The sequence below is a fragment of the Takifugu rubripes genome, chromosome 13 (assembly GCF_901000725.2).
Source record: "Takifugu rubripes chromosome 13, fTakRub1.2, whole genome shotgun sequence".
NCBI classification, from domain to species: Eukaryota; Metazoa; Chordata; class Actinopteri; order Tetraodontiformes; family Tetraodontidae; genus Takifugu; species Takifugu rubripes.
The window spans coordinates 16,029,034-16,043,952 of record NC_042297.1 but is presented as its reverse complement, the minus strand read 5'-3'; the positions used below and the strand labels follow the sequence as shown (position 1 = coordinate 16,043,952).

The 14,919-nt window shown below is 46.5% G+C and overlaps 1 protein-coding gene across 3 annotated transcripts in view; it reads right to left on the bottom strand.

Moving 5' to 3' along the window:
* Positions 1-14,919, bottom strand: part of pcdh9 (protocadherin 9) — a 135,208-nt gene that overhangs the window by 24,729 nt on the left and 95,560 nt on the right. Inside the window, exon 4 of one of the 3 annotated variants that reach the window (XM_029846194.1) lies at positions 11,708-11,909. The exons of 1 other annotated variant lie outside the window; for it this stretch is intronic. In XM_029846194.1, the coding sequence (XP_029702054.1) occupies positions 11,708-11,909 (202 nt within the window). The remainder of the gene's footprint in view (positions 1-11,707; positions 11,910-14,919) is intronic. One more of the 3 variants, XM_029846195.1, reaches the window with a different exon arrangement.

Sequence of the window (14,919 nt, the reverse complement as noted above, 5' to 3'; positions counted from 1 at the left end):
TGTCAAACCATGTAAATAAATGGGTAAACAAACAAGCGTTTAATGCCCCTCCTCCACACGACTGTAGCTGCCGACATTACTTTTACGGGCTGTCATTAATGGTCGTTTTTATAATTCGGCCGGACTCTTTTGATTGGCGAATCGGGGAGTGGATCGCCCACATGTAATGCAGCGCCGCAGTGCTCTGACTAACACACAGTATTGCCTCTGCCCCAACTCATGATAATTTAATAAATGCCTGAAGGCAGAGTTTGAGGCAGTGGACAAATATAAATATTAATTAACACACAAGGGACCAAAGTAATGTGCAAAAAAAAAAAAAAAAGAAAAAGAACTTCTCTGCCTAGTGGCTGCTGACATATTAAAGGAAACTCTGGTCAGATTTTTGAATGCAGTTTGGAATATGCGTCAGAACTTCAAACAGTAACTTATAAAGTTCGTTTCATTGATTTCCAGGGCAGAAATTGAGAATTAATGTAACTTGCTTCAAGTGAACCGAACTAAAACAAAAAAACAACCAAAAAAACCCGACGGTTCCGTTTGTTCACTAAAAAAAAAGAACTCCTCAAATCATCGGAAGCCTCATTAAAGTTTCTCATTAAGACATGTCTTTGATGCTAATTAGCTCGTACCCCTGCCATTCTTCCCGAAGCCCCAGAATCATTCTTTGGAACTGTTGTGAGTCAAAGCCTCTTTTGAATGCTTTTGATTTTGCTTTCAGAAGGCAAATAGGAACATCAGCAATTGCAAATGTTTTCCATGGCTGTGCTTCTCCATCTGAGCGGCTTCATCAACTTTGTTAGCATACCGAATACAGACATATTTCAAATGCACCTGTAGGCTCTTCAAAGTTGAATTAATCAATAATTGGGCCCTTTCTTTGCGCTGATCTTTATGAGATTCAAACAAGCTTCTAAGCTAAACTTCAATGGCACTGGGGGTTTTCCAGCTACTATTGTTTAGTTGCTGCTATTCTTGTGTGCAGGTTTTGCTGACATCTGGTGGCAGCCCTAGGGGACTGTCGCAGCTGCAGACGTTAAATATTAAGAGGTGGATTGTAGCAGGAGAGGTGTCGGGACCTTCCCAGCACACTGCCAAGGTCACTGCAAATCAACCCCCAAATGTTCAGGGGGCTGTTGAGGGCAGCTTAGTCACCCCAACACCTCTCGTCAATGATTGTATGTGCCTACGTTCATGCACACTGATGTATACACACACAAGTGGTCGGAGTCAGGACTTGATTGCTGTAACAAAACGATTTGTTGGGATGGATAAGACTGAGACGCCACCCAAGATGCATTTCTTTAGCACAGTTGTTCACATCCACGTTGAGCTCAGCTCCTCCGAGTGCAAATTACACAGTCAGAAAGAGACGAGGCGCTCTCTGATCTCTGGCGTGGAGACGGCTGAGGTGTCAGGTGGAGGGAAGACAGATGGAGGAGTTTTCTGCCAGCTGTCTAGTCTGCCTCCATCACAGGGGAGGTACACAAAGGTAAGGGATATATGTCAGAATGGGATTTATGGCTATAATTGGCAAATATCACCCTGACAATGAATCGTCTGATCAGCTCTTCAGATTAATGAACGAGACCCAGCGGCCATTCTTTAATGATGAAAGTAGAAACTATGTGCGTACCGAAGGAAAGGCCATATTTTTGACCAATTCACTTATACAGAGGATTAAAATTAGCTTAACGAAATCAAGACAAAAACCTCGCCTGTCTAGTGTTGGAAGTTTGGTGTTAGCTCTGACAGCTAGTGGGGCTAAGGAGAGGGTAGGGTGACATACAGGTGCTTCAAATCCCCATAACTTTTGAATCCCTTCTGAGGTCCCCCATAGTGCCACCTTATAAATGAATATAATCGTAGCACACGTGTTAAGTATCACACTTATTTTAACGTGTCGCAGTTTTTGAGCCATCTGACTGATATTCTGACTATAAAAGTAAGGTTTTGCTTCAGCTTTACATTGCCTCTCGTGGTGTCGTTCTATTTACCGCTTCGGGCCTTTACCGTCTGCTGCGCAAAAAAGGCGACTCGTATCAAATTCCACACCAATAAGCAATAAATGGCTTCCAAAGCTCTGGGGGGCATTTCAAGGATCAACTCGTGATGTCGGGGTTGTGGCAGGACACAGTGTGAGCGGGTTTGTGTCGGAGGCGTCAGTAGCTGAACGTCATAAGACCCCCGTCACCTTCAGAAAAGACATTTTAAAGTGGACTTTCAGACTCTGTGGCCATCAAAGAAGAACCATGCAGCTCCTGACCGAAATGATTAATTGAAGAATAATTGTAGTGTTTCCTAGTGCTTCTAAACAGATGTAGATGTCAACATTTTGCTTTTCCAGATGAGTTTGCAGCCTGAATTCCTTGGATAGGCTGTCTCTACTTGTAACCTGTTTACGGAATCATTGTCTTCCCATGTATGCATGGGTTCCTCCCCCCCCCCCGCCTCGTTGCTCTCTGCCTTGTCAGGTTTTCTTTATTATTTCCTTTTTGGATTTTCATCTCCATCTTTTGAGATCCAGCTTGGGTCTGATTTGGTGTGAACTTACCTCTTGGTTCATAAAAAGCAATGATGGAAGAGGGGCCGCAAAGTGCTAACCCCCGTTTGGAACCAGGAAATAGAGGGGAGACGGCGTGTAGTGACGCAGGAAAAGCTGTGAGAGGTTGTGAAATGGAAAATGCCAAGAGTTCATTGGTGAAAGGAACGGCCTAAACACCGGGATCAAAGTATTCAGCCGTGGGACCGTGTGAGTAAGCAAGTGCTGAAGAGCGCTGATCTCTCAACACCCGGGTGACAGTTTCTGTTTTGCTGCGTGGAGCTTGTTCCGCTCCTCCATCTGTGCCTCCGTAATTACAGCTTCCCATACCTGCATCGGCACCCTGGCATTTTCAAATAAATGCCAATCTCTGCATTTATGGTTCTACAAGTATTTACAGCAGTTATTAATAAATATACTGACCCCGATGTGTGTGTGCCAATATGAACCCCCACCCCCCGCCGCCCCGGATCAAAAATATGGAGTAAAAAAGGGTTCAACGACATATGACATGAAGAATTGAGGCCTGAAACGACACGTAATAGGCAGCTTTTATATGGAACAATTATCTTGATGTGACCCCACCTGACAGGAAGTCACCCCCTCGTCAGTAATGACCATTTATTCAGAACCATCCAGGCTTCGTCAACAGTTCTTCAGCTTCTGATGAAGGATGCTTCACAGATCCATCCACTGGGTTCCTAATCACCCCAACCGTCATCGGACCATCTGAAGACCACCCCCCCCCCCTCATCAAGCTGTCAGTCTCCAGTTTTCCCGCTGACCTTACAAAGGCGCTACCAATATTTCTCTCTCTCAAACTTGCTGTATTTTGTCGGTGACCTTTTCCTTCCCGCCGCTCACGGGATCGGTATGCATTCCGCTCTCGGAGTGATTACTTCTCACCTTGTCAGCTCACTTTGACTTCACCTGTCATCCATCTATTTCCAATGTGATATTTTCCTTCTCCCATCTCATTAGTTGTGCCCATCTGAAGTCTCCGCCGAGCCCCCGTCCATCTGTCTTTGTCACGGGCAGCCGCGCCGGGGCGCACCTGAACTCATCGCTTCTCACTAACTCGTGGGTAAAGTTCTGGATGAAGCACGTTTGAGTAACTGTATCTCTATGGTCGCTTGATTTAGCTCTTGTTGTTATTGGGTTTTCTCCAGATGCAGTTTTCTCTTGTACACACAGTACAGACGGCATAAAATTAGCAAATGTCGCGGAAATTCCTTATCGGATGCATCGATTCGGCGCCATCTTGAATTCATGCGATCCATTGTCCCACCCAGCTTTATATCCATATTTCCCTCCATATCAGAACCCTTGCACAAAAGATGCTGAGGTTGCTCCCTCTCAGAAAAGAAATTGCATCTAGGAACTGTGCATCTGCATCGTGCAGGTTATCAAAAGCCCAGACTCCTCCGCTAGCTCAAACATCTGCTGGAGTTCTTTTCTTCTAAATCGGTAAATTTCCGCAATTAACCGGGAGGCATCAACTCGGTTCCTGGTGGATTTCAGTGTGATCTAAACACCATATGCTTGGGTGGAGGATGCACATCGTACGCTCACGTGCACCCGGACACCCTTCACACACGTGCATATTAAGATCTGTCCTATTTCGAGGGAACGTGTGAGGATTCATTGCGGTGACTGCACCGCTCTCACACCTTTTTTTTTTTCCTTTTCTGTCAGAAGTGCCTGTTTCTCATCTCACTTTGGTTCCCTCTGGTGAATTGCACAAGTATCTCTCTCAAAGAACACAGCGGGGGGGATTAGCCCCGATCACAGCGTTGGCTCCCCTCACATCAGTTCACTGGGGTGAAGGTGCAGCTCCCTCTGAAGATACCACGCCGCCTTTTGAACACTCGCGCAATGACAGGTTAGCGGAGCCCAGTGTGTTTTAATGCTAAGATAACCCATTTTAGTTGCTGCCTCAGTGTAAATACTGCCTCTCTGCAGACTCTTTGTCTCCCTCTCTTTGACTCTTTGAACAGTGGTGCCTGCAGCGATACGGCTCCACGTTGAAACAGAGGATTACGATGTCTCCTTTTAATGTTTCTCTTCTTCTATGAATGCATTTCCCTTTTTGTTGGCTGCCGTCCCATACGTCTTTCGGTTTCATCTTATCACTCTTAGCAACTACAACAGTATCAGAGTGATTTTTGTCTTTTTTTATGTGAAAATGATTGGTTCTATGACCTTTTTAATTCCTCTTTAAAATGGAAGACGCCCTGCAGGTATAAAGCATGACAAAAAAGCTGCGGAAAACAGATTAACTGACTGAAGGGATCATTTTGAAATTTCAAATTAAAATAGTCTTTCGTTGTTATACATAATTAGACTGAAAAGTGGTGTTTTACAGTTAGTATTTCTGCCCAGTGATTTTTCTACATTTTCTCTACTGAAGCATTATTTTTCTTTCATTAAAAAGCCTTGGGTCTTCTTTTTAAAAAGAAAAAGAAAAAATCAAGTAAAAAAATAGGCAACACCTAGGACGCTTTTAAAAAATGTGGTGTCGCTTTTCATTTGTGCTAGCTAGAGGCTAACTATGATGAAATAATGCAAAATTTCCATTGCAACAAAGATGACCAAGAGGTCATCTTTGGTGCCTTGGGCACCAAAATGGCTCCACCTGGCTCTTAAAGTTAGATATCGTTTTAAGTAAATGTCATTGTCCCCTAAACAAGAAGCTGAATCTCAAACCAAATCTTTAAACTTAGTACCAGTGAGACAAGCATCCTGCATTAAAAGCAATAATATTGATGCCAGGATGCCCCAATCCCGGGGGGACACTGCAGGGAAGACAACCAGCTAATGACCAACAGCTTTTGTAATACCGGATGTGCCATGAGGGGCAGTAGTGAGTCATTACAGACCAGCCCAATCAGTGCCCATTCACAAAGAGGAAGAGAACAACCACTGGGTAACAACAGTCAAGTCGCGTCTTTCTAATTTGTGCCTTTAACATCGTAGCATCTATGGCTGAGTGCTCTCAAATCTTGCATAATATCTTAAGTGTTATTATCATAGAAAACAATTGTCATAACCAACCTGATGATACAACGGTTGTGTTTTTCTTCTCATCCCCATTGTGGCTAATCATCAGCAGAGAAGATGCTCTTCATCAACCGAAGCGTCTGCTCATCCTGGCTGTTGGCAACAGCCGACACCGTAATGACTGAGGCTCGCCTCAGACGCTGTTTACTAGCTGACAGCGGCGCCTTGCTCTCTGTGGATGCTCCAGCAAGCATTTCCATTTAGCTCACTTGTGAAGCTCCTGCCTAATTTTTCTTTGGAGACAGAAATCCTTTAAACCCCATTCTATCCTGGGGCAACATATTTACTGAAGGCTGGCTCGCCAATACCTGAGAGAGATTAACACCGCTCCCTGATTTATGAATCCATGCCACCCACCAACAGGATTGGTCGGAGGGCCCGAGCCACTCTCAACCTGCTGCTTCCTCCTCACACAATGGGATTTGGGTATCAAGAGGAGAACACATGACCCCCCCCCCCCCCCCCCCACCACCACCACCACCTCCGCTACACACAGCAACAGTGGACTGAAGGGGACCTTTCTGAGAATACGTCTGGACATAGTCTCCACATGGCGAGGGTGAGACGCTCTTCCTCATTCAGCTTTTGGCAGGTAAAAACGTAAAAATCCGAGACGGAGCACGTCTCTTGGCCGTGTTCAAGGCGGGGGGAGACACGACTTTGCGACCTGCGCGTTCATTTTTCAAGTTGATTTAGAGCTATGCAAACAGGTTTGTCACTGTCGGATCTGCGACATCCGTCTCCTGTTCTGGCTCCCCACCATCTCACTGGCAACGCCGACTGTCCATGACTGCGGTGGTCGGGCGGCTGCCAGACTGAGTAACAGCCTGGTATTTGTTTACTCGGAACACTCGATGGCCGGGCATCTGTACTACAGAAACAACAAATCTGCTGGCACACGCTTCAGCGTTTCAATGTGTCGCTTTCTCTATTGACAAGAAGCACTTAAATCGTCCAATTTTGTGCCATCAGAAGCTCATAAAGGCACAGCGGTATGTATTTCAGCAGATAACAGGGAGCCAAAATGGCGGCGCTAGCAAGATCGTGGCGATACGATATATTTGCCAGTCGGCGTCAGAGGCCACCTACGGAGGGCTCAGGAGATCTTCCCAGTCCTCTTTCCCAGCTGCAGTTCACAAGATTTCTGGAGGTCTGTCAGGATTTAGCTGGTCTTTCGGCCCTGCAGCAGCAGCGGGCTCACCAACGTGGCTGGTCCGTATGCTTGGATGGAGAGGTGGAGCAGGGGCTGCGCAAACACAGCTCTAATAGCAGCAGGTTAGGTAATTACGCATGACCAAATCTCTCTGGGAGCTTTCTGACTGTTCTGACTGCAGCCCACACCAACAGATGCCTTCTGATCTTTCCATCCTTCCACTTGCAAAAGAAAAGCGGAACTACTTGCTCTACAAATTCACCCCCCAACCTTCTAGATAGTTTTTCCCCCTGGGAATCTAAGGAAAATGTACACAACATTTATAAACATACCAGAAAAAAAACAAGTTTTCACAGTTTTGATTGAAGCAGCATGTTTTCTCTTTACTGTTTTTCTGTTTGTGTATCTTTTTTCCACTTGTTAACATTCCCAGTAATTATATGGATTAACCCTGACGCCCCCCCAAATAAATCGGTATGGGAATATTCACCTTTACTAACAGTAATTATGCAAAACCAGCCTGCAAACACAACGAATCTGCTTAATACTTTACTTCAGATGATCATTAATGAGCCTTTGAGCTCCAGCTCCTCTCTGGGCTCGACTCCTTCTTCACCTCTGTTGTTGTTCTCACAACTTTCCTGTTTACGTTTTCACCTTCATTTGCACTCTTCGCCCCCGTGGTGACATGTCGACTGGCAGGAAATAAAATGTCCAGGTTTGCTGTCAGACAAACATGTGTTTCCACTTGTAGCTTATTCCAGAAAGCTGTTCACAGTAGACGTCTCCTGTCTCCTGACGCTCTGCTGCCCGTTAGCTCCAACGTAAGAGCGATGAGCTGCACTTTGTTAACTCCACTTATGAACGCATCGGTTCCAAAAGAGTTATAATAAGACGCGACTGCTAAAGCCCAGAAAATCCCTTTTGCAGTGGTGAATCAAGTATGTGCTGCTGCTCTTAACGTGCTAATGAGCACTGATTAGCTGCTGTAGCTTCTACCAGGTTTCTTCCAGCCAGAGACGGATCGCCGTGGAAACACGGCTTCAACGGGACCCGTGGCCGCTTCCACCACCTGCGTTAAACTGAGTGGATCCAGGTTAAATGTACGTTAGAAAAAGACTTTTCGTTGCATCTTTGCTGATGATGTGACTTTCTTCGCCGAAGTTTTGCTTCTAAATTCAGTATTGTGGGCTTTTTGGTCCATTAATGGGTGAAATAAGCGTTCATTTGTGTTTCATAAGCAAATCCTGGGCAGATTCGGGACTTGGGTGTTTGATGTTTGATTCAAAGCGGTGCGGAACAGAAGGCCTCATCGAGGGAATGATCCAGCCTCTCCTGTGCTTCAATAATTAATGGCTAAAGTGGTTCCATTTTCATGGTAGAAAACATTACAATCCTGCATTTGAGCATTTTGTCCTTCTCCACCAGGTCCCCGAACACCCCCCCCCCCCTTCCGTCCACTTACCTCCTCTCTTTCCCTGCTGGCTTTGTCCCCACCACCAACACGCTTTAAAGAAAATCTTTTTTTTACATTTATTAAGAGGTCAATCGATGGGTTCCGTGTCCTCGCTGGCGTTCGCGGTTTTAATTTTCTAGCTCACTTTGCTTATTTACAACAATCATCATTTGAAACATCTTAAAACGTTTTTGACAGCTTAAAAAACAACAACAACAACAAAAGAAACTGCCGTTGTCCGCTGATAAGTGTCGTCGCCGGCGGTGATATTTGCACCTCCCGGATGGCGACATAAGAAGAGCTCTTTAGATGATATAGACTCGGGCCGCCTTTGATGTCTGTCAATGAGAGCGGCTGTTAGCACAACGCCGCCCTCCTGCTCACAAGCAAGTTTAATTATAGTACATTAGCAACGTTCAGTGTCAGCCAAAGATGATTTGCAGACAGCGCGATTAACATAGAAAAGGAGAGGACGAGTAAACAACCGTCCGGAAAGAAAAAAAAAAGACAAATAAATCTTTTGAAGTTTAAACAACTGCGGAGCTGCTGCTAAACGGCTCCATTTCAGATGACAAGCCCGAGCCTATAGAAATATCTTAAAAACGTTACTTTTAAATAACTCGGTGTTGAACGGAGCTTGTCAGAAGCATCGCGAGGGGAACAGGAGCGCGGCTAAAGCGCAGGAACGTTCATTATTTCGCTCATCCAGGACCGAGCGATGATATTTGAGGTCATCAGATCCGAAACGCCCGACTGCTGATGTGATCCAAGACTTTGAGGTTGTTGGGGAAGTTAGCCCCCCATCCTTGCCCATTGGGAACGTTACAATGCTAATGCTCCAACTCGAACTTCTAACGTGAGTCTTCAAACGGCTGCGCTCGGCTGGGGGTCACGTAAAGGCTCTCAAACGCCGCGGGAGCAGAGAAGATTGGGAGTTTTTCTCCAGCTGGCAGGAGCCAGAAAAGATGAAATTCCTGCCTGAACATCTCACAGCTCATCAGTCAAAGCTGAACAGAAGTTCTGGATACACGTTTGTTTCATTGTCAATAACTTTAACGTCACCACACATTGAAGCACTAAAGTGGCGGTAGGATCACGTGCACGAGGAGTCAGGATCTCACGGAGGTTCACTGCTTGATGAGTGAGTCCACAGGTGTCATTTACAGTGTTTGTATTACTCCAAACCTCATTTCAGCTGCACACACACACACAGACACACACACACAGCTCCATGCAAACCAGTGAGGGAGACAGAGAGTGTCTGAATGAGCTACAGTGTTTCTAATAGCGACGCGAGTCGGATAAATTTGGTTTTATTTTCTGACTGTTGCATGTTTGATGTCACGTTCACGAGCTCACGAGAATCTCCTGGGAAGGTGCCAGATCGGCAGATTTTGTTTGATTTCAGCTGAAGCGCACACTTTATCTGTGGCTGGCAAGCTGTGGATGTGTGTGTGTGTGTGTGTGTGTGGGCAGATTCAAACACACACATTTCATTCAACACAAACCTTCCTGTTCTCAGGTCACAGGAAACAGTGTTTTTAGATTTAGGATGTTTCCTGAACCCAAAATCTCAGCGTTAGCATGTTGTAGCATGTTGTGTCCAGGGAGCCCGAACACGGAGGCCAGGAGATCAGAACAGGAAGCAGCTCCCTTTTGCTTCCTACCTCCTAACAGCCTTTTTACCAGCACTAATTGTAAGTGCTGTTTTGAGAATTGTAAAAATTTATGAGCTTTGACAAAAGTGCTCTTACAAAATGCTCTTGACCTTTAAGCCAATCATTATCAGAACCAGCAGCGTCGTGGCCATAAGACTCATAGAGTCACGATATTGACGTCTCTTTTTCTCTAGAAAATTGAGAGAATGTCGTCAGCCTTTTAAAACTTTTATAAAAGTTAGACTTGACATCTATCTATCTATCTATCTATCTATCTATCTATCTATCTATCTATCTATCTATCTATCTATCTATCTATCCATCCATCCATCCATCCATCCATCCATCCATCCATCCATCCATCCATCCATCCATCCATCCATCCATCCATCCATCCATCCATCCATCCATCCATCCATCCATCCATCCATCCATCCATCCATCCATCCATCTTCCAGCTCCTTTAGGAGATCATTTGTGAGTCGACTTACAACTTAGCACTGTCACATATCTTCCAATCAGACAGTGTGCGCGCGTGCGTGTGTGTGTGTTAGTGATTATATGAGGGGATTCAAAACCTCGTTCTACACTTGAGTTCACACAATTAGCATCTTAAAGTCCATCGCTCACAACATAATAATAAAATTAATATTATTTATCGAATTTAACAGCCCATAATCAAAGAGGAGTGTTGTTGCTATTAATAGTGCGATTATAATGAAGCAGATCAAGCCACAACCCACTGTTGCGTGTTTAAAACCATATTCATTCATTCGTTCATTTATTCATTCATTCATTCGCCTGATTTTCTACAGTCATTTGGCAACAAAGGGACAGTTGTGACATGAACGTATTGAAAGATCGATCATGAAAAGGATCAATTACTGGCGACTTTTTGAACGTAAATGCTAACAAAATGATACTTAACAAAATGTTTTGAATGTCTACAGATGTTGGTGGTAAAAGAAGGAGCTAGCCTAATAGCCTTTAGCTGAATTGAAGGAGCTAGCATAATAGCCTTTAGCTGGATTGAAGGAGCTAGCATAATAGCCTTTAGCTGAATTGAAGGAGCTAGCCGGTCTGTTGCTGTCCAGCTGCGTGTAGCTGGGCCATGCGCCGCTCCATTCAATCGTGAACACCACGAATCAGAAGGTCTGGCCGGATACATTTGCCAACTCCACTTTGTTGGTGTGTGAAATCACAGACACACGTGCACACAAACAGACGCACACTTGCAATAGCAGAGTGCAGCCTGCTCCACCCTGGAAAAGGCTAGCTGGCATCAATCTGGAGGCGATGCGGTTGATCTCTGCACACGTTTCACCTCTTAATGATAAAATGAGAAGAACTGGGTCGGAGATGTACGCTCCCACCAGAAATGGTGGGAAGTTAACGTCTTCGACGGAGCACAAAGAACTCCAACTGGGAAATCATCTCTAAATAAATCAAATGAGTTTCACAAATAGGTGGGGGAGCCTATGGGAGGCCCAGGTTTGCTCCGGGGAGGATGAACAAGTCTGGATGATTAACTGAGAAATGAATGACCTGCTCTTGTCTCCGCCAGAAACCTACTTGAGTGGTGAATCGACGCCAAATGAATTGATATTTGGCACACAGAGGTGTTGCTGAGACGGTTTTGTTACCGCCGCTTAACTCGCTCGCGACCTTTAACCCGTCTCTTGGCAACAGTCTCCTCAGATTAGCATCGAGCTAACAGTGGTAGTTCAAGAGTTGACAAGAACTAGCGGATGCTATTAGACGTGTATGCACAAAGAAAGAGGCGGATACTGAGCATGCACGTGCATTTGGGGACGCGTCAGTGTCCGATCGGAACTCACCAGAGTTGGGATCGGAGTTGCCGTCAGCTTCGGTCCTCTTATCCGGGGAGGCTTGCTCGTAGAAGTCGTCCTGCGCCTGCACCAGAGGGAGAGGTTGTGTGAGGAGGGAGCCACTGCCTACAGGCTCGTGCTCTCCCAGACCGCTGTCACTGCAGCTCTCCTGAGAGCCGTCCGGCAGGTGAAACGTGACGCGCCGCTGCGACTAGAACCAAGAGCACAAAACAGAGCCTCTGATGTTAGTGCTCCGCTCTGCCTGTGCACGCCCGCCACCCCGTCACCCCCGCTGCCGCCCCCCGCGCCCGCCCGAGCGGCCTCCCCAGCTCGCCGCGCCGAGCACTGCACACTGCGGCGCCCAATAAGCCGGCGCAGCCAATTAAAAGTGCGTCCCGAGTCGGCGGGGGGATGATTTCATGATTGATTAGAGGAGAAGGAGCGCAAAAATAATGTTTTGGAGAATAATCCGCCTGATCTGCTGGGATCCGCTCAGGTTTACTCATCAGGAAAACCCCAAAACGTTGCTATAAAACCAGCAACATGACGCATTAACGACATTAACAACTCATTAACACCCCCCCTCCCCCAATGCTGTCAATCATGTCCTGCACTGTCACAGGAGGGATTTTTAGACCCTGGGGGGGTTGGATTTTACAGCCCTTCCGTTGGAAAACAACACACCCCATGCACACAGACACGTGCACTCCCTCCATCCTTAAAGCCACCTTGATTGAATTTCCAACTGTTAATTCCGAGTGTCCCCCCCCCCATCTCTAATGACATTTTCCTCAGGCTTTTTCATAAGTCCAGACACAAGCCTCCAGCTAACCTTTCACGAGTGCCGAGAGGTCGCTGCCACATCCGCGCTGATGACAGACAGAGATGGGTCTTACAGTAATTATTGGCAAAAGCAAAGGTCACCAAATCTGCAGTCTCATGCAAATGACCTCATTATATATTTTAGAACTGCTTCGCATACTCGCCGCATTCGATTGGGCGATAAAAAGAGGGGAAACGGAGGGTGGTGAGGGAGGTGGAGACGGCCCCACGAGGAGACACGGATGCTTCCAGATATATAGATAAATAAAGGCAGATACGTTGCTAAATGTCACTGTTGCTAATTAGACATGCTAAAAAAAACATAATAATCAAATGACTTTACCCTCTTTTCTCTGGGAGTGAAACCGCTAATGTAGCACAGCCAGTGCGGCGTGAAGTGTGTTAAGATGCTTCGCAGATGAAAAGTGACAAAGAGGGTTAAGGCCTCCGACGTCAGGCTGTGAGGTCTTTCCACGCTTAATTAACCATTTTTGCTTTTGTTCTCGAGGATGCCGGAGACGGTCGGCCTCGGGCGAAAACAAAAAAAAAGCCTGTGTAGCTGTCGGGCTAGCGCTGCACGGGCTAGCGCTGCACGGGCTAGCAGCTGTGGCTGGCAGCTCGACAGACGGAACACCTCCAGAGTGACCGTAGGGGCGCGATGGTCTCGGTAGGATTAGCAACCGAGCTGGGACGCAACGAGACCGCGGCGGGTCGCAGCCCGCCCGGGTTTGTCCAGACGGAGGCGTCGGTGTTTTCGCTAGGAATGTGTGAATGGCAGCAATGTCAGGTTGCCTAGCAACCACAATCATCGTGGGGGAACTAGGTTGGGGCTGTTTTTTAGAATTACCATTATTTTAACAAGTTAAATGCAGGTACGACATGAATTTGTATCGTTTTGAAGATTCTTTTTCGTCCATATAATGTTGAAGTAACCATGACTTAAAAAACTGCGTTGACGCGTGTTTTTTGGTGTTCTTAGCACACGTTGTAGCCGCACGCAACGATTTTGTGGTTTTAGGCACATGTGAAGATGTTTGTGTTGTTCCTGTTGCCGACAGTCACTTGCAGCAACATTAGCATAAGATCGGCTTAAACTACCCCTGCTGCCAGTTTACACGATATTATGGCTTATCGCGCCTGCTAACCCTTATTATCCGCTTGTTTTTATAATGTGCCTGACCAAACACACTCACTTTCACAAACGCAGAGCAAACAACGGGAGAGTTCCAATTCCAGCAGGCCTGCCCGTGACCGGGAATAACAATCGCCCTTGAGTCTTCACGGAGAGGGAGCGTATGATGCTAAAGAAAAGCTGGAATATTATGCCATTTGCAACCTTCAGGGATAAAAAACCCCAAACAATCTGTCATTTGTCACACTATTTTTTTCTCTTTAATTATTCGCAGAACAAAATCACTACTTGAAAAAGAGAAAATAATAAAAAAAGCTTTGATGGGGAGGATGAAGCTAAAAGGCAGCAGAGCGGCGTGGTCGGCGCCGCGGCCGCGCCTCGAGGTTAGATCACTTAGACGCGAAGGCTTTTTCATCAGAGCAGGAGGATGGAAGTGGAACCGCCCGCGGCAGCACGCCGGTGGCCACACGTGTCAGTCACGCTTGATCGAGCGCTCGGATGCAAACGGATGGAAGCTTGGAGACGTCACACGGACGAGGCGCTTTTGGCCGCTCCTCCGCTGGCGTGCAGCGCTTTGCCTCCGAGGAGCGTGCCTTGGTTCCTTTATTTCAACTGTTTCTTTTCTTGTCCCGCTTCCGTAATGAGTCCTTTGCATCGGTCGTTGTTCACCGGTTTTACTGAACGGCGCCGTTTCGCGTGTCGCGTAACTGTCACCAGTTCTGCCCGTCGCGGCGCCACAGTGTCAGCACCTGTGCTTGGTCATAATTAAGGTGAGGGTTCGATGCAAAGGTCAGCGGTTTGATGTCCGTCCACATGTCCAAATGTCTTTGAGCATAATTACAAAGTCGAAATGGCTTCCGAGCGGCGTTTTATATTAGCCAACTAGTGGCCGACGATGGGAACTGCAGCTTCTTCTGCATTTCCAACGTCAACCCTGCTTGTTTTAAAACGTTTCCATTACTTTTTGAAAACAAAGTGGGGGAACTGATCACATTTCCTGCAGGTTGTCACTAGGCGGACACGGAGCGAGCGAACGTGGGGCATTTTATAGGGTCAAAGGTGACTTGGGATCACCTGGGTTCATTTCTTCTTCGTTTTAGGTGATATTTTAATTGTCGCTGCCTTTTCTCGTACAAACAACGGGGATCGAAACACTTGTTCTTCGAAAAACTTCTAAAACTGGACAGCGATGACAGAAAGGGCACGGGGGGGGTCTCAAAGCGACGGCGTTCCGGCTCCTTCTCCTCCCGAGTGGGACCATATGGGG